The sequence below is a fragment of the Haliotis rufescens genome, unplaced genomic scaffold (assembly GCF_023055435.1).
Source record: "Haliotis rufescens isolate VD_foot unplaced genomic scaffold, xgHalRufe1.0.p SCAF_138, whole genome shotgun sequence".
Taxonomy (NCBI): Eukaryota; Metazoa; Mollusca; class Gastropoda; order Lepetellida; family Haliotidae; genus Haliotis; species Haliotis rufescens.
Genome location: NW_025963822.1, coordinates 341,533 through 362,533, shown reverse-complemented (window position 1 = coordinate 362,533; position 21,001 = coordinate 341,533). Strand labels below are relative to the sequence as shown.

The window sequence follows — 21,001 nt, the reverse complement described above, 5'->3', positions numbered from 1 at the left end:
AGATTAATGCCTAATACTTTGAAGACATGCCGTGGGATGCTTACATTGTATACTACTTCCTTCTTTAACGTTGGGTTCTATCGTGCCAGCTACACTGAAATACAGCATCTGGGCAACGTCAAACACTTCGTACATTTAATCAGGTGTAACTCTGGATATAACTTATTGTAAACATAGCAGCGAGGCCAGACGGTTTTGTTGGTGTTGGTTCGCATTGTTTGCCGAAGGATGAAAACGTGATTTTTCTGTTAAAATATTACTTGAGAGATCATGGACACCGATATTAAAAAGGTGATTGACCATGTTGACATTTCTAATTTCGTTTTCTAGTAGTTGCAAGTAGGGGGCTATTTGTGTCCTATAACATTCTTGTGAGCCGATAGCGAGATATAGTTTTAAGATACTGGTTTTAAGCATTACTATAGATATGACAGGGTTGGTTGGTTTGTTGTTTAACTCCACACTTAGCAATATTCCAGTCATTGTGATCTGAACGTGAAACTGCCTTTGGTGATGGGATCAATATTTGGACATCTACAATTCCTATGCTTTTATGAACAATGAGATCTTCATGTATGCATGCAATGTTATACAATATGATAATACAAATAGCGTATGTTGTATAAGAAACATATCTTACTAGTTCCAGGATCTGTTCCCTGTGAGCTTGTGCTTTCCTCTTCACCTATATGTCATTGCATAAACACTAAGTATGCATTCTGATTTAATGTATGTTATTAACTATGATTACACTTCTGGAGTTTAGATGTATTTTGCTGAAATAATATGTGAGTCAAAGATAAGATAAATGAAACAATTAATGTAGTAGGCTAGTATAATGTCTTGTTGAAGACTATGAGACATTATGCAATACAACTTCCCATACCAATGATCATAAATTTTATCATCCGTAAACATGTCTCTCAAACCCGTGCATCCCAACCTGCACCAAACCAGATAATGCAAACCTCCAAAACATAACCGTATCCCATTGTCAATTATCCAGTGTATTATTACACTGAACAAAAAAATTAGGGATCGTGAATATTTTGGGGTTATTTTTATGAAATCGTGTGCTCACTACAAAAAAACATATTCCCCCAAATAGTCATGATCCCTGACCCTTTTGGTTCGGTATTTATTTAAATGGAGACATAAAACACAGGATGCTTGAGAATGACCATATCACCATGATATTCTTCTTTAAGTCACTGTGAAAACGACGGAAAGTTGGTTGGTTGGTTGGTTGTTTAACGCCGCACTCAGCAATATTCCAGCTATATGACGGCGGTCTGTAAATAATGGACCAGACATTCCAGTGATTGCCATCATGAATATCGATCCACGCAATTGGGATACGATGACATGCATCAACCAAGTCAGCGAGCCTGACCACCCGATCCCGTTAGTCGCCTTTCACGACAAGCATTGTCGCCTTTTACGGCAAGCATGGATGCTGAAGACCTATTCTACCCCGGATCTTCACGGGTCACCACGGAAAGTGCGTCCGAGAACCACCAAGCCTATATATATAATGTAAACCGATAATTTTTTAAACCGAGGTGAATACACATGCTCGAAGGAGGTATCCTTGCAAAACACCACCAGGGGTATAGGCAACAAGCGTCTTACTGGCATCATCACCCATCTCACTAAGTATACAATCCTCAGCACCGATTTCCGCAGCTGAACGCAGAGAGAAAGAACTGTCACAATTAGTATATCTTGGAGCAATATTTGGTTGATAGAGAAACATAATATTAACCATATTCTTCCGTGACACTGAAGAATGCTTGATTCTGATTGGTCAAACTAACATATTCTTCCATGACACTGAAGAATGCATGATTCTGATTGGTCAATTTAACATATTCTTCCATGACACTGAAGAATGCATGATTCTGATTGGTCAAACTAACATCAGAATCAGGTATCTAATTCCATTAGATGCATAAAACACATTTTCACACAAAAACATGTGTGTGAAAACATCCATCTGTTGATGGCAGTACGTGGCATACATGAATGGTTGCCGATAACTCATGTGGAATCCATTCGTGCGATATTTGAACATTATCATGTCTTGTCATAACTGGTACGTTGAAAAAAACAATTAAGTAAAACATACACTAATTACTGTATCTGGTAAGGCCGACTTGCCTTTAGCTATAAACGGCGGTATTCAGACATACTTCAGAGTGTTTCAGTTGGAAATGGTTGAGCCTGCGGTCTCATTGCCACCAGTAAATCATCAGGTTAATGTTGAACGTTACTACAAATCGGGATTGTCCACTGGTTCATGCAATTTGTAAAGAACACTGACACCATGAACAACTGTTTTGGTACCGTTATAGAGTACCGTCTTTTAGCATTCATTTCGTCACGGGAGAATGTAGATAAAATGTTATGAAAGTTGAGGTTGTACATGTTGAACAATGCGCTAAAGCGTTCTGTTCCTAAATAAAAAAGAAGTATCTAATCTACTGTTAGACTACCTCAAATTTCAAACCACGGTATGTTTATCTCCTAAATAAACATGCACCGATCAATCAAATGCCATGTGTTATATTGGCATCACTTTCAAAGAGTTCAAATAAGCAATTGATATGAAAACCTGCATACAAATGCATACAAATAGATGAAAATCTGTATATATATTTCATGCAAAAAAAGTTTGTTGTTACAAACATAAAACAAATACAGTCATTTACTGTTGACCTTTACCACACAATACTCCTTCATACGTAGGACGCACAGTTTGAAATTCGTCCCATTCATTCAGAGTATAAAACAAAAACTAAAAACACAAAGTACATGTGCTCGCCTTACACATGCCACCGTCTTGAGCATGAGGTCCTTATATTTGCAAATATTGCACTGCCACATTGTTCAAATATGACAAAATGTTTTAAATACCCAATAACGTTTGACTTAATGCTCTTCTTATTGTAAAACAAAGTGTCAAATACCACATTGCATGATAGACCTGAACATAAACACGAACGGCAAGAGAAGCACAGTCAAGTTGTACATGCATTACTGGGGCATGCAGCAGGAGAGAAAAGAGTGAGGACAGCGAACAATACTTGGTTTTACCAGAACAACAAATATGATTGTTTATAGCTTAAAATCAACATTTCTGTTGAAACTGTATTTGCCAGTGCCGCCGTAGTTAAATGTATTATCCAACAAACAGCCGTGTGTATATATACAAAGCTTGCAGCATTCTGTGTACCTAGCAATGACACCACGGACAAACACTATAAGCTGAGGGTGATCCCTTGCAGCTTAAATTGAATCCCTGAGATTGGCAATGTGTAGGTGTGGTGCGGGGTGAATGTAGTGCACTGCGCGGGGGTTGACGTTTCACACCACTGCTGTCCTGATTTTTACACTCATCTGCCAAAACTTGATATCTTCATGTTGAATGTAAATTGAAAAAGTGTGTTTTTAAATGTTCTTCACACGTGAAAGGTAATGGTCATATTGTTTTACATCGCACCAGTTTGTGTGCAACATGTTTACATATGAATCAACAAGTCTCTGAATAAGTAAAATACGCCAAATAAGCAAATAACGTTGACGAAGGGAGTTTTTGTGATATGAATGAAATGAATTCATAGCTGTCAAATCGACATTAGCGCTTACAGTTCACTACACAGCAGGAGTATATTTTCCAAGCTCTGAAATTAAAAGCATCTTTGGCCACATGCACAAAGCGATCTTAGCGTTACAACTACTTCAGTGCTGATGGTGGGGTGCACGGTATTTGTAGTGTTACGAGCGCTTACTGCAAGTTAGCCCTAGTGTTAACAAAGAGTTTAAAGTTTCAACTGTGTGCAACATAAATATCAAGCCACAAGCATGGTATTATGGACGAAATGCTTACTTTCACTCTCAACCTCTGGTTTTTCTTGGTCATTACCAGCTGGTCCGGAGGCTACAACAGGAAAACAACCTTAGATATCTCGAATACCCTTAGATACCTCGAATACTTTAGATACCTCGAATATTCTTAGATACCAAGAACACTCTTACATACTCGAATACTTATATACAATGTATACCTGAAATACTCATTCAGGGTATCGTCATACCATCACATGTTGCAAACATGTATTTTTGAAATGAGCAAGTTGGGTTTCAGCCATTTAACCAGTGTTTCGGTTACACCACGGCATGTCAGCTTGATGTTGGAAGAAAGCCCTAAGTGATGCTGGCATTTGATGGTTACCCACGACCAACGAATGGTGCTGACAAACCCAAATACATGATCAGGGCGAACTAGGATTCGAACCATGATCACAGCCTCCTGGTATGCCTAAGGGACGCAACTCTGCACTGCGAATTGCAGCGCCTTAGATGACTCAGATTACCGTGGTTATTGATTTAGAAGGGGCACGGGTGGCCCAGTCGTCTAAGGCGCCGCGATTCGCGGAGATTACGTCCCTTGGGCACGCCAGAATTGGGGGTTCGAAACCTGTTCGCCTTGATTATGTTTCTAGGTTTGTCAGCACCATACCCGTGCTCGTGGGTTTCACCGAACGTCTGAGACCTGCATCACTTCGGGTTGTCCTCCAACATTAAGCTGACACGCCGCGATATAACTGGAATACTGTTAAAAGCGGCGTTAAACCCAACTCACTCACTACTGATTTAGAATGACGATTGTTGATGTGTCAGATAAGAAAAGTCGTGTAGCTGGAGAACATCCACCATTGCATGCAATAGAGTTTAAATAATTCCTTGTGAGAATTAACCACCAATGGTATCAGCAGATAAGCGAGAGACACACAATTGTACTGAGATGTCATAAAGAAAGACGCTTGACGCCAACGTACTTCCGGACAGAAAGCCTCGTGTGCTGACTGTACAAAACAATTTTATTTTTTCCCTGGTTAGTTCGTAACGAAATAAAAACATTATGGCCAAACATTTCAGCATACATGTCAACGTTCAGTTAATCAGGCATTACATATAAAAACTGCAATCATCACAGAAACAGTTATGCGTCTGTAAATGGGACTTTGCAGAACATATTTGATGCCATGTATCTCTGCCAATATGAACTGCAGCTTATGATTTCTTTTAGTTTTAAAATATAATAAGAAGTCAAAATGTGATTTTTTTCACCCATAAGTTCCCTTATCTCATGGTTGGGCAAATATAATGTTTTCCCAAGAACGGTAAGGACACGTGGGCCAGAAAATGAACATATTGACATGAATAGTAATAGTCTGATTTCAGTGGAAAGAGGGGCGGTCGGGAAGCCTAGTGGTTAAAGCGTTCGCTCGTCACGCCGAAGACCCGGGTTCGATTCCCGACATGGGTACATTGTCTGAAGCCCATTTCTGGTGTCATCCGCCGTGATATTGCTAAAAAATGCCAAAAAGCGGCGCAAAACCATACTCACTCACTTCAGTGTTAAGATGAAGGTTGGAGTGTAAGTGGGCTGAAGTCGTACTCGACATGAATCTCGATTCAAATAAAGAGTTCCAGGGAGGAGATTTTCGGACAATACCAAAACCTCTGGCACAATGATTAGGATGAGCCACCAGAAGCATATGCCATATACCATGAACAATTTCCCTCAACCAAACTAGAACACAACTCAGCATCCCCTCCCGACCCTGGATCCCCAGATACCACACTCGTCCTGATAGAAACATCGCTTTAAACTTTCATTTTGTGTACGTCTTTTGTCCTGATTTCCAAATCAAAGTGTTTCACAGATCTCATTAAAACCTGTGTCTGATCAGACTAGAGGGGCGGTGGGGTAGCCTAGTGGTTAAAGCGTTCGCTCGTCACGCCGAAGACCCGGGTTCGATTCCCCACATGGGTACAATGTGTGAAGCTCATTCCTAATGTCCCCCGATGTGAATTTGCTGGAATATTGCTAAAGCGGTGTATAACCATACCCACTCACTTAGACGGACTAGTAGCTCTTATCGCGACTATATATTGTCTGGAACAAGGCACTATATGCACGGTGTCTATATGAGAAAAAGGGGGCACGGGTGGCCCAGTCGTCTAAGGCGCCGCGATTCGCTGTGCAGAGTTGCGTCCCTTGGGCACGCCAGAAACCTATTATTGTGGGTTCGAATCCCGGTTCTCCCCGATTATGTTTCTAGGTTTGTCAGCACCATACCCGTACTCGTGGGTTTCACCGAAGTGGTAAACGTCTGAGACCTGCATCAGTTCGGGCTTTCCTCTCACATTAAGCTGACACGCCGTGATATAACTGGAATACTGTTAAAAGCAGCGTTAAACCCAACTCACTCACTCACTCTATGAGAAAAGGTGGACATTTTAATAAATGTATAGTCTGACTAGAAGTGTTCGCGATACTGTTTCTGTGAAAATTCTCCCTGGCAATAACCCACGTAGCATTAGATGAAATTCTTCTAATTCAAATGACGATTAACTATATGAAATATATTTGAAATACAGTTAAATTCCTTATTTCTCACCCCGGTGATCCTAAACACCCGCCTTCGGGAGATTTATTCCTTCTACATAAACAAACCCACGACTCGTTTATCCATACATTTGGTAAACCGAACGATATTACTGGGAAGTCTGGCGCCCAGCTTAACGGAGTTTCACTGTTTGTAACTAAACTTGCAGGAGATTAGATTTGAATTAGTAGTCCGCCTAACTGACCTTATTAGCAATGAAAAAAACGGATAGGAAGTTTTTTCCAAGACTACAAGGGGCGGTCGGGTAGCCTAGTGGTTAAAGCGTTCGCTCGCCCATTTCTGGTGTCCCCCGCCGTGATATTGCTGGAATATTGCTAATAGCGGCGTAAAACAATACTCTCACTCACTCAGACTACAATCACTCATTCCACAGGTGAAGATACGGGGTAGAATAGGTCTTCAGCAACTGATGCTTGCCGTAATAGGCGACTGACGGGATCGGGTGGTCAGCCTAGCTGACTTGTTTGATGCATGTCACCGTATCCCATTTTCATGGATCGATGCTCATGATGTCAATCACTGGATTGTCTGGTCCAGACTCGATTATTTACAGAACGCCGTCATATAGCTGGAATATTGCTGAGTGCGGCGTTAAACAACAAGCAAACAAACAAACAAACAATCATTCATTCAACTCCGGTATTATAGGTTATATGACCAGTCACCTCGGTCAATATATGTTATGTGACCACACCTCGGTCAATATACAATATATGACCAGTCACCTCTCTTACCTTGCTCCGACGCGCCGGTATTACTTATGCTCTGCTTATTCTCGGTTTCTACACAGTGATGTAATCAGTGTCACAATATCAAAACAGTTACTGGATGAAAAGCATTGAGTTATATCGTAAAAAGTACCCGTCATTAAATATAATAAAGATGGCGCAACGCATGTGCAACCGTTAACAAGTCTATCTGAGAAGGTCTTCAACGCAGCATGACACATTCTTTACGCATATCGTGTTACAGAAACCGCAGTTACAGATTTCGCTGTGTGGTTAATGACGTGCACACAGAACAGTGATGTAACAATTATGGTGGGTGAGGCTGGGAAGGCTGGGTAGACTAAGTTAAAACCAACATTCTTTGAGGTCGTAAGAAATAGAAAAAGATAGAGGTGAGTAAAGAGGGACGAAATCTCCCTCTTGCACTACGATTCTTTTGCAACATAATGTAATAAATGGAGAAAATTCCTTTTCCACTCGTATTGTTCAATCAACTATTCTGTTACATAGACGAGGTAAACGAGACAGACACGTTATTGTGTTAACAACACGTGGTCCCAACGGCAGTAGTAGAGTTGTGACGTAAATGGCGAAACTTCAGTGTCAAGACTCACCTTTCTCAACCGATTCCCCAAACTCATAGTCACTGCCAGGCTCTTGTGCTACAAGCCGTACAGACACGACATCACATACAACAACACAACAGTACACAACAACGCACAGCTGTGAACAACTGTACAGAACAACATAGTACAACAATTTCCACATGCTACGCAACAATTCATTTAAATCACTTGTTATATAAATGTTTGAAAATTATAATTTTCAAATTCTTTTACAGGCACAAATTGCACATATCAGAACGAACTTATGCGCGTATCTTGGACGTTATAGAACTAAAAAAGGGATTCGAACCCTCGATAGTTGCAAAAAGACAGCTAAATTATGCAACTCTGCGCATCGAATTGATACACCTTCGGCCAATCGGCCACCCGTATCCCATCGATGAAAGTAACTCAAGTACTGCCGGTACAGATACACATCCTGACAACGTGTTTGTTTGTTTGTTTGTTTGTTTGTTTGTTTGTTGCACTCAGCAGTATTCCAGCTATATGACGGTGGACTAAATAACCAAGTCCGGATCAGACAACCCAGTTGATATTGTGAGCAACGGTAACGCCGTTGGGGTACGATGACACACAATCAACCAGGTCACCAATCCTGACCACCCAGGTAATTTGGCGGCCACTTACGACCTGCCGAGGTTGGTGGGGCCAACTCTAACCCGGAATGCCTACGGTGAGTGAGTGAGTATGGTTTTACGCCGCTTTTAGCAATATTCAAGCAATATCACGGCGGGGGACATCAGAAATGGGCTTCACACATTGTACCCATGTCGGGAATCGAACCCGGGTCTTCGGCGTGGCGAGCGAAGGCTTTAACCACTAGGCTACCCGACCGCCCGGAATGCCTACGGGAGTGCTGCCAATTCATGTCTCAAGAACATCATATCTTATCGACATATAACAAAAACGACAGCTGATTATCAGAGACAGGACATTTTACACAGAACACATTCACAGAGAAGCTGTATCTAAACACAAAACATAATCTGAGAAACTTAAACACTATTATACATATAATGCCATCACTCGACTCACCTTCGGCTGGTGGCGCAACTTCAGACATACTCTCTGACGTAACTTGGACTGTTGGGGCGTCATTCTTCTCCTCACATCCGGGCACCAGGTGAGGCCAGGTGCAGAGACCCTTCTCCTGACTGAACACTGTATTGGGTTTACACTCATGCCGGAAGTAGACGCCATCTTTACAGTGGTAGTACACAGAGCAGTCGGACTTCTCCCGGAAGTAGCCATCGCTTGGACAGTCAAAGTGGGCGGTTTCTGGGAAAGGAATGTCGTAATAAGTTCGAAATGTTGTCGTTTTCCTTGGATTGGTTCAGGACACTCTCGCCTTTTCGCGAACACATGGTATCATCACTATTACATAGTGATTCATAAGCACATGCTTATGATACACTCTCACCTTTTCGCGAACACATGGTATCATCACTATTACATAGTGATTCATAAGCACATGCTTTTGATACACTCTCGCCTTTTCGCGAACACATGGTATCATCACCATTAGATAATGATTCATAAGCACATGCTTATGATACACTCTCGCCTTTTCGCGAACACATGGTATCATCACTATTACATAATGATTCATAAGCACATGCTTTTGATACACTCTCGCCTTTTCGCGAACACATGGTATCATCACCATTAGATAATGATTCATAAGCACATGCTTATGATACACTCTCGCCTTTTCGCGAACACATGGTATCATCACCATTAGATAATGATTCATAAGCACATGCTTATGATACACTCTCGCCTTTTCGCGAACACATGGTATCATCACCATTAGATAATGATTCATAAGCACATGCTTATGATACACTCTCGCCTTTTCGCGAACACATGGTATCATCACTATTACATAGTGATTCATAAGCACATGCTTATGATACACTCTCGCCTTTTCGCGAACACATGGTATCATCACCATTAGATAATGATTCATAAGCACATGCTTATGATACACTCTCGCCTTTTCGCGAACACATGGTATCATCACCATTAGATAATGATTCATAAGCACATGCTTATGATACACTCTCGCCTTTTCGCGAACACATGGTATCATCACCATTAGATAATGATTCATAAGCACATGCTTATGATACACTCTCGCCTTTTCGCGAACACATGGTATCATCACCATTAGATAATGATTCATAAGCACATGCTTATGATACACTCTCACCTTTTCGCGAACACATGGTATCATCACCATTAGATAATGATTCATAACCACATGCTTATGATACACTCTCACCTTTTCGCGAACACATGGTATCATCACCATTAGATAATGATTCATAAGCACATGCTTATGATACACTCTCGCCTTTTCGCGAACACATGGTATCATCACCATTAGATAATGATTCATAAGCACATGCTTATGATACACTCTCGCCTTTTCGCGAACACATGGTATCATCACCATTAGATAATGATTCATAAGCACATGCTTATGATACACTCTCGCCTTTTTGCGAACACATGGTATCATCACCATTAGATAATGATTCATAAGCACATGCTTATGATACACTCTCGCCTTTTTGCGAACACATGGTATCATCACTATTAATAGATTTTTTATGAGTATGGAACTGTTTTTTTGTCTCTTTTATTTCATGTATAGCTTTTCATCGCCAGACAGATGATAAGTTTGAGCTTTGAACACATACCCGATTATACAGTGTATTATATCACCATTCAATTATGATAATTACGGTTTCCTACCATAACTGTGGCCACGGCGGGCCAGTCGTTTAAGGCGCCGCGATTCGCTATGCAGAGTTGCGTCCCTTGGGCACGCAGAAACCTATGATCGTGGGTTCAAATCCCGGTTCGCTCCGATTATGTTTCTAGGTTTGTCAGCACCATGCCAGTGTTCGTCGGTTTCTTGAAGTGGTAAACGCCTGCGACCTGCACTTCGGGTTTTCGTCCAACATTAAGCTGACACGCCGTTATGTAACTATAATACTGTTAAAAGCGGCGTTAAACCCAACTCACTCACCCACCATAGCTTCTTATTGAGCCCGATTCGAATGGCATGGCGGTAAAATAGCCGTCCATCAAATTACTCTTATGAGCGAGAGAAGTCCTGCGCTAGGTTGGTAGGAGAGATGTAGATAGGACGTCACCTCCGACACGAAGGTGTTCTTGCGGAAGGGTCAAGGGTATTTGTCGTAACAGAATGGCATATAGTACTCTGGATAATCGAGGATGCTTTGTATTTCAACAATATCGTACTTTCAGACTTATGTGGGAAGAAAGCACGAAGTGATGCATGTATTAGACGGTTAACAATTTGGAGATCGTTTGGATCAAGAAAGTTCGATTATATACGAGCTTTAAAAATGCCCAAATGTTCTTAATAGAGAGGACATTGATTCGACACCTGTGAATCTATCACTAACCTCCTATCTTGTAGATACAACAATGAAAATACAGAATTAAGATTTATTTGCGAAATGATGAAGTATCGTGCTCAGGGTTTGTGTCAATTCATTTCGATGAATCAAAGTTCATAGTTTACTAAACCCCTAACGAGACAACAGAACATACTTGGGTTGTATACCCCCTAGGGAGATGGGAATAAAATTTAAATGCACACCGATTCGTTGACATGGCTTATAATATATGACAGGCTTTGAGTATGCATGTGTGAAGTTTGTTAATATTGAGACAATAAGACAATTATGAATTATGATCAATTCTACCTTCAGTTGTCGCTTCAATCAGGGGAACCTTCGGGGCCACGTCACAGCCAGGAACCAGTTCCGGGTCAACGCATTTCAATGCTTCCAGGTCAAACACGTGGTTGTTAACACACTTGCCACGGTACGCCACGCTCTTCACGCAGTGGTAGAATATAGAACAATCACGGGGGTCACGGAAATGACCACTGGGCAACGGACAGGCAAAACCATTGGGATTTTCTGGAATTGGGATTCACATGAAAAAGGTTATTTGTCGGTAACGAAAAAGTTACAAAGTTTATATTATTTTTAGAACGAATGGTGTTAATGATAGTGGTTATAGTTTGACGGTATATTGTAAACCAACCAGTAGAAAGAACACCCTGAGCCAACAATCACCAAGCATCTCAATGACATGAACATGGTTTAAGGTTGTATCACATACACCATCCCTCATCCCGCACCGAGCTTCCTCATCACCAGTTTGTTTACGGTAAATGATCTTTAGTTACCTGCTATCCGAAAGGCTACAATATATCAAATTGCAAATTTGATATTTTGTGAACATGGTTATTTGCAAAAAAACAAACAGATACACACATGATGAAACAAAAGCTACAAGTACAATGTTACACTTAAAGCATATTCGGAATACCGCATTGTTGTGAATGTATGCTTGCCGTAAAAGGCAACTATGCTTGTTGTTAGAGGTTTACTAACGGGATCGGGTGGTCAGGCTCGCTGACTTGGTTGATGCATGTCATCGTATCCCAATTGCGTGGATCGTTGCTCATGATATCAATCACTGGATTTTCTTTTCCAGACTCGATTATTTACAGACCACCGCCATATAGCTGCGTTAAACAACAACCCAAAACAAACGTTGTAAATGCTGTCGCTAGTGCGTTCCTGGTTGAAACTGGTCGGCCTACAACTACCGCTGTGACTACATTCAATTCTCCGTCTACGAATACGACAACGCCACAGTTTCAATACTTAGTTTAAGTGCAGGTTATTGATTTGTTCCATCTCGTTTGAACTCCGTGCCCTTACTTGTGACATCCATAGGTATAGGAATATACTTGAAGTGCCATTGTGGATCTCTACTACTGCTACTACTACTACTACTACTACTACTACTACTACTACTACTACTACTACTACCACTACAACTACTACTACTACTACCACTACTACTACTACTACTACCACCACTATTACTACTACTACTACTGCTGCTGCTGCTGTTCCTACTACTACTTCTAGTTTCTATTGACTTTGGTATCTCCACTACAGTGAGTGAGTGAGTGAGTTTGGTTTTACGCCGCTTTTAGCAATATTCCAGCAATATCACGGCGGGGGACACCAGAAATGGGCTTCACACATTGTACCCATGTTGGGAATCGAACCCGGGTCTTCGGCGTGACGAGCGAACGCTTTAACCACATGGCTACCCGACCGCCCCAATAATAATAATAACAACAATAATGATAATAATAACAAAAGCAATGTTGCTACTTCTTCTACTACATTCACATTAATAGCACTTTGCTATCGCCACTACAACAACTTCTAATAATAACAATGTTTCTACTTCTTCTTCTTCTTCTTCTTCATCTACTACTACTACTACTACTACTACTACTACTACTACTACTACTTCTACATTCACATTAGTAGTACTACTGCGTCTTCGCCTCCTGTCGCCTTAAGCAGCACCTATCTATCTGTTCTAACACTACATCACTGTGCACTACGTCTACGTCTACGTCTAACGACGACGTACTTTCAAGCTGTTGCGGCTCCTTGTTACTGAAGAGAGTCTGATCGCTGGGGATGACCCTCCCGTACACGTCGCAGTCGGGGACCAGCTCGGGCCACGTGCATTTCTTCTTCTTATCATCAAACAAAGTTTCGGGACCACACGATTTAGACTTGGGAACACCCTCTTTACATTCATAGAACATTGTACAGGTTTTGGGGTCCCGAAAATATCCCTCTCGGCTCGGGCAAACAAATGGTCCCGATTTCATCATTTCTTTAAATAAAACGAATAATATATATTAGTGACACTTCTGTTATAGTTCTATTCTTATACGCATACATTCTGAAATAAATATTAGATCACAACATCGATAACTTGTTATGTGTACATGGCAATGTTATATTTGTCACCATGGCAACGTTACCAAAAAGCATTGCATATTTATCGATTATTATAAATATGAATATCCAACATTATATATGTTACCTCATGTGCACCAATTACCTTTTCACAAAAATCCCAGTTTGGGAAACGACTGCGTATTTAACTCAGATTCCGATCCCTTTTACAAACTTGGAATTCTACAATCATTTAATATACTGACGGGCAAAAGAAAGTATGCAATTTGACATTGGATTTGAAAAAAGGTTACAAACGTTATCAAAACGTTTGTAGGCTGAAAACAGTCTACGAAACACTGAAAACTGACACCCGTGTCAAATATGTAAAAAAATATATCGAAAAACCATTTCTTGTTTGTTTCATTTTTAGCCACCATCAAACATGGTATACTTAAAAAAATATTTTTCCCGGCATTTTATTATGTTAAGGGAATGGGGTGAAAACAAATCGAAATATTTTTGTATCAGATCTATCGGGAACCTGTTGTCAAATATGCATGTCCTTTCCCAGTACACTTTGTATTTATGATTTGTTAGGCAAACATACACCAATAAATAAATGCTATACACTACACTGTACAACGATATCAGGACGAAACAATGTACGAAACATGATAAGGGCCATATGACCTACTGGAACCTATTGCTCTAATGTCAGAAATGTTATTAGTTTAAAATAATATCGCGAACATTCACATAGTCTTAATTTTTCTCATCACTTGCAAGTTTTAGACTTATCACAATATGAACAAGGTCATTTTATAAAAAATACTTAAAGACTTAAAAACATCACCCAACTCTTTTTTCCAAGAGTCTGAATATTCTTTTCCTACAAGACCGTCTTACCCACGTTGAAATGGCTTGATAACTAGTTTGCCTTCTTTAAGTGGCATTTAGAAGTTGGTGTGATGAAGTAAGACAAATAGTTTGCGACCACTCGCTACTTACATAACATTTGATTTGTCAGATCGAAAAACAATGTGGCCAGAATGGGCTCATATCCTACCTTGTAATTTGCATGAGCGAGGTTAACAATCTTTGTGAACACATAGTCCATTTGATTAAGAAATAGGCAATGGGTTTCATTTTTTTTAAATGTTCAGTTAGCCCTCTATCAATATTGAGTGTTGTGTCTACTCACTGCCCAGTGTCTCCTTGACCGCGTCCTCCTTGACCGCTGATGGACACTTCTCGCTGACCTGGTCCCACGTGCACTTCTCCTTCTTTTCGTCAAAGTAGGTGCCGGCGTTACATTTCCTGTGGTAGGCATTACCGTTGATGCATTCGTAGTAGCCTGTGCAGTCGACGTCGTCGGCGAAGTAGCCATGAAGATCGGGGCATTCAAAGTCGCTGGTGTCTAGAATTGGAACAGTATTGCTTTAAATTAAATCGGATAATCAGAATTAACACGTTTTACTTACAATGTAAGTTATGACATTTCGCGATATTATGATTACGTGGGGTATGATAACAGAATATTTGATTGGATGACCAAGTTTTGTGGTTAATGTTCCAATAAACCGAAAAATAATTAAGCCACGCCTACTACCTGTCGACTGCTTCCTTATTGGCTAATACAGTGTAGGCGGGACTTGCATTATTGCGCTGATGGACGTCACTGATTTCGTATTTCTGTCTTCAGTGTTTAGTGTTAATGAATAAATATTAAAATAAACAGTATGTGAAGTTATGATTACTTAATTATTTAAGAATTGACTTCAATATGTTTTGGCTATTATGGGGGAATAAAACCTGTGTAAACATCCGCGGATTTACACAGAATGTACGACGATGTTTACTTTTATACCAGACCCGTGAAGATCCGGGGTAGTATAGGTCTTCCGCAACCCATGATTGCCGTAAAAGGTAAAAGGCGATTATGCTTAAGAGGCGACTAACATGATCGGGTGGTCAGACTCGCTGACTTAGTATCCCAATTGCGTAGATCGATGTTCATGATGTCAATCACTGGATTGTCTGGACCAGACTCGATTATTTACAGACCGCGGTAATATAGCTGAAATATTGCTGAGTGCGGCGTTAAACAACAAACAAACAAACTTTTATACCTCCACATACGCCAACACTATTTGTCAACTTAGATCGACGATAAATACTCACAGCTTTTGTAATAGTCCTTGGTCCACTCAGGGTAGGTTGTGTCTTCTGGTGTGTCGTCGTCGTAGTTGCAGTCGGGGACGAGGTGGCCGGGGATACACGTCTGGCTGAGGGGCGAGTAGAAGTCCCCCACGCCACACTCCTTCTTGTAGGGAACGCCGTGCTCACAGTGGTAGTAAGACGCGCAATCCTCCATGTCGGAGAAGTAACCTTCATTGTCGGGGCAGGCAAATGGCGACTGGACACTCGCTGAAATACAGCAATGTTGATGCTATAAAACAGGCACCTTATTATCATAAGTCGTTAGAGGGAATGAGGTAGTATTAGATTGAGCGAGTGAGAGAGTTGGGTTTAACGCCGCTTTTAACATTATTCCAGTTATATCACGGCGTGTCAGCTTAATGTGGGAGGAAAGCCCGAAGTGATGCAGGTCTCAGACGTTTACCACTTTGGTGAAACCCACGAGCACAGGTATGTTGCTGACAAACCTTGAAACATAATCGGGGCGAACCGGGATTCGAACCCACAATCATAGGTTTCTGGCATGCCCAAGGGACGCAACACTGTGGTTTTAGAAATATTCCAGCAATATCATGTAGGGGGACACCAGAAATGGTGTAAAGATGAATATAAGTTCGGTATGTTAAACTTTTAAAATCAAATGTTCTGGAACCAGCGTACCCCAAGCCACATTCTTGATTAACCAGTGTATTATAGCTCCATTCGTTTCTATAAATAGTACTGTTTCGCCATATGTTTCTATAAATAACCGACCAATGAAATTAATGTCATGGGCGACAGAAATCCTGTGCTAAGTTAGAGATAGGAGAGTCGTCCCTTCCGAAACGTAGTTTGGTGCAGGACATTTATCATAACAGAATGGTTGAGGTGAAATTGGGTTTAACGTCGCGTCCAAGATTATTGCACTTATATAGCGATGTGTGTGTGTGCGGCTGTTTGTACTAGTCCGGACTAATGCCGATTTATAGTGCTAGCTCACTGAGATACCATACCGTAGTTTAACATGAATACCCCACTCAGACACAGTATACTGACTCCGAGCCGACCAGTCCTTGTTTTAGCCCCTTTATGCCGAGCACCAGACAGGGTAACAACAACGTCTTTTGGTATGACGCGGCCGGGGATCGAACCCCGGACCTCCCGCTTTCCAGGCGGACGCTCTACCACTAGACCACGGAGGTGGTCCCATAATAGAATGGAGATAAATTACAGCGGTTGATGGAAGACGCACAAAACAAACCGTTGTTATTCCACTAAATAGAAACATGAAACTTACTTCCAAATTTGTACGTATCACTGCCTTTACTATCAGTGTTGATGACGTGACCGAAACCATCATTGGCAGAATGACGCTGTGTAACCTTCGGCGTCTTTGTTGTTGGAGCAGATGTTGTTGAAGTCGAAGGAGCCGTTGTGGTTGATGTAGATGCATTCTGACTTGCAGTCGTAGCCTCCGTTGTAGATGTAGTTCCTGACGTCTCAGCCTTGCTTGTGGCCCTGCTTGTGGCCATGTTTGTAACCCTGCTTGTAACCTTGGTTTTAACCCGGCTTGTAACATTCTTCGTTGTCTTAGCTGTGGTGCTTCTGGCCTTTCCAGTCGTCGGAGTAGTCGTAGCAGGTGCAGGTGTGGTTTTGGTAGGCAGTGTCTGGAATGTCGTCTCTTCTTTTGTTTTATTTGTGCGGCTATATGTAGCTGTGGTTGTTGCGGTAGAGTTCTTGTCCGTCTTTCCGTCCACGTTGGCTTGTCTCTGGGGCGTGTTGATGAAGGAGCTGGCGATCACTTCCCCAGTCTCCGTACAGTCGTGGACCTGAGATGGCCAGGCACATACGCTGTTCTTGGCATCAAACAGAGTTCCCGGGGTGCACTTGTAAGCGGTCAACTTCCTCTCATTGCACCGGAAGTAGGAGGCGCAGTCAGTGGGATGTCTGTAATAGCCGTCTTCACGGGGACACATGAATTCCTTTACTCCTGCAAGGCAGATGAAGACAGTTGATAATAACAATTCTACAATGAATTTGGAAATTACTCGATTCTGATTGGTCAGTCAGAGATTGTTAAATCACAATAAACCCCCTCTGATTGAAACATCACCGCGGAAGATAATATCCATAGAATAGTACTTAAGTACTTTAGGCATACTTAAATAATTATATTGTAGAGTACAAAATGCAACGTTGTGGTTACTTTAATCTTCAAAGGATGTGTAGCAACACATTGCGTGCAGAAAACACGATAGAAATCTACAAAGAGAATTGATTTTAAGTTTTGGGGACAACTGAGAGCTTGGAATTTGGCGTTTTTCTATATACGAGTGTGACGTCATATCATTTCAGTGCTTTGCTTTCGGTTCCAAATTCAATTGAGCGCGTTTAAATGCACAGGTAACCTAGGTCTACATTGAAAACAGAGCATGTTGACCTCCTTAATGTCCTAGTACATATAGACGTGGCGTTGTTAGCCATTGGCCTTATAATGTTTGTGTCTGCAGCTTGGCTTGCTCTAGCCACTGACATAGAATGATTACAATGAACTGCTTGTAATGTTATTTCCACAAGTAGTGGTAATGTTACCTGATTCGATTGCAAAAAGAAAAATGAAGATTGATATTTGATCATGAACAGTGAACAGTTATCATTGATAAGTGAGTGATTATGATTTTACGCCGCTTTTAGCAATATTCCAGCAATATCACGGCGGGGGACACCAGAAATGGGCTTCACACATTGTACCCATGTCGGGAATTGAACCCGAGTCTTCGGCGTGACGAGCGAACGCTTTAACCACTAGGCTATCCGACCGCCCCATTGATAAGTGATCAGTGCAACACGAACAGTGAACCATTCATATAATTTCCACTGCAATTTTGCCTTGTACGCCCAAGGGAATCCGTTTCGTCTGATAATCGAGACTGGTTATTCTCTAGCATTGACGTTTTATGTAATCGTGAAATGAATAACCTTGTCTTCAGCTTTGTCATGAAAATATTGAAATGTTCATCGTTTCACAACCCCAAATAAGATTTCCGGGCAGAACAGGCCTCCAATTTCCCGTAATGTTAGAGCCGACAAAAGGATCTGATGGTCAAACTCTGGTGATGCGAACTGTCTGATTGCATGTCCTCGGTCTCGATGGATGCGATCACTGGTGCCATGAGTAGTCAAAGTTGTCAGGTCGCCACGATGCAGCGAAACAGTGCTGACGGCGGCGTTAAAGAACATTCATTCACCACCTCCGATAATCATCTTCCCGAGGCAAGAGAGTTAACTGACTTTAAATGTCCAGTTTCCACCCTTGCCGAACTAGGCTTGAATTCATGGGCTCGATCGTAGCGCCACCAGTGGCTATTACGAGTTATGTCCTTTCTACGCCTCTCCTATTGACCAATCAGATTCAACCTCTCGTATCACTTGCATTTGTTTCAAACGAAACGGTGGCGCCCAGTCAAGACGATCTGATCGATAATCAAGATCTATATTGTGATAAAACGAGTCTTACATCGCGAAGTGCATCAAATCACGCGAGCACCTTGATTAAAAACATGAAAAGATTTAGAAAATATCCGTTGACAACGAGTTAGCGGTGCACATGCTTTGCAAATCCTGCAGTCGACCGAAATCTGCATGACACTCTACGAACCGGATTTCGATTTCGGTGCGCGATTTTGATTGGACTATGCATAGACTCGTTAGTCCAGCCAAAATTAACTCCATAATACCAGCCTAGTTCGGCAAGGGTGGAAACTGGACTTTTAAAGTCAGTTAACTCTCTTGCCTCGGGAAGATGCCGGTAATTGAACATGTACTCACTGGACTGGTAGGGGCTGTGGGAAATCCGGGAACCGTCCAGGTCACAGTCGGTCACTTGAGAAGGCCAGGTGCACAGCTTCATCTTGGGGTTGAAGAAAGTCCCATTGGCGCAGCTGTACTTGGTGGGCTTCCGGCCGACACACCAGTAGTAGGAGGTGCAGTCGTTGGGGTGGCGGTAATACCCGTCCATGAAGGGGCATCGGTACCCTTTGAGGGGTGCTGTCGATATAGAGCAATATATGAGGGACTTGTTCAGAAACTGACACGGGTGGGGCAGGGCACGCCCACCTTTTCGTGAACATTTGTATCAGCACTATTTTATAGCGATTGATTTTTTTTTTTTTTTTTGTGTTTTTGTTTAACGCCGCAGTATTCCATCTATATGACGGCGATCTGTAAATAATCGAGTCTGGACCAGACAATCCAGTGACTGCTATCATGAGCATCGATCCACGCAATTGGGATACGATGACATGCATCAACCAAGTCAGCGAGCCTGACCACCCGTTAGTCGCCTAACTGTTACTCTTAGGGATAATTCGAACTACAGTACACTATGGTTAAAACGAACTCCAAGGGACGGCTAATTTTAGTTCGTTATAACCGTAGTTCGTTATAAGAATATATACAGAATATAAAAAGCAAATGGCTGGGACCACAAAAAAATATCCGACAGTTCGTTATAAGCTTGTTCGTTATAACCGTTGTTTACTGTATATATGGAATTAAATTTTATACAACTTTTTGCAGTTTTAGACGAGAAAAGTGCCAAGATAAGACATAAGTGCATATAAGGATTCAAGTTCAACCATGATATAATTCGTATTAAACGATGTAGTGCGTTAATAGTTCGAGTTTACAATGTTCCGCCATGTTTGTTTGTTTGCAGACTATTTTGGCTGCGCGCTCTATTAATAAGCAAGTTTAGACCAGAAAATTCATTGATTGACATCACGAGCATCTTCATTGCGTTTAGAACACAAACACTTGTTACATGAAAAGAATCATATTTTAAACCAATCATTCAAATAAAAAATATACGAATCACAACGTGCTGTTATGAACATAGATGACAATCATGGATATCAATGATTAACTGAAAGCTACGTATGGCCTTACTTTACCCTTCACTGCATTCGTAAATACAGTAAATGTGTTATCAGTAGATGTACAGTAAACTAAGGTTATAACGAACTCAAAGGGACCACTAATTTGAGTTCGTTGTAGCCGTAGTTCGATATATGCATATATACAGCAAAACTACAGCAAATAGTCGGGACAAAAAAGTAAGTTCGTTATATCCGTCAGTTCGTTATAAGCGTGTTCGTTATAAA

General features: G+C 41.4%; 1 protein-coding gene across 18 annotated transcripts in view; it reads right to left on the bottom strand.

Annotated features, from left to right (window-relative positions):
• The window catches only part of LOC124137847, a 53,086-nt gene that overhangs the window by 14,582 nt on the left and 17,503 nt on the right, over nt 1-21,001 (bottom strand). For 12 of the 18 annotated variants that reach the window (XM_048395005.1, XM_048395006.1, XM_048395011.1 and 9 more), the window contains 12 exons: nt 19,668-19,886; nt 17,137-17,829; nt 15,843-16,088; nt 14,863-15,078; nt 13,342-13,593; nt 11,577-11,795; nt 8,869-9,111; nt 7,822-7,869; nt 7,214-7,261; nt 3,890-3,940; nt 1,633-1,686; nt 641-685 (listed from right to left, as the gene is read on the bottom strand). In XM_048395005.1, the coding sequence (XP_048250962.1) occupies nt 641-685; nt 1,633-1,686; nt 3,890-3,940; nt 7,214-7,261; nt 7,822-7,869; nt 8,869-9,111; nt 11,577-11,795; nt 13,342-13,593; nt 14,863-15,078; nt 15,843-16,088; nt 17,137-17,829; nt 19,668-19,886 (2,334 nt within the window). The remainder of the gene's footprint in view (nt 1-640; nt 686-1,632; nt 1,687-3,889; nt 3,941-7,213; nt 7,262-7,821; nt 7,870-8,868; nt 9,112-11,576; nt 11,796-13,341; nt 13,594-14,862; nt 15,079-15,842; nt 16,089-17,136; nt 17,830-19,667; nt 19,887-21,001) is intronic. The other 6 variants (XM_048395010.1, XM_048395014.1, XM_048395008.1 and 3 more) reach the window with 5 other exon arrangements.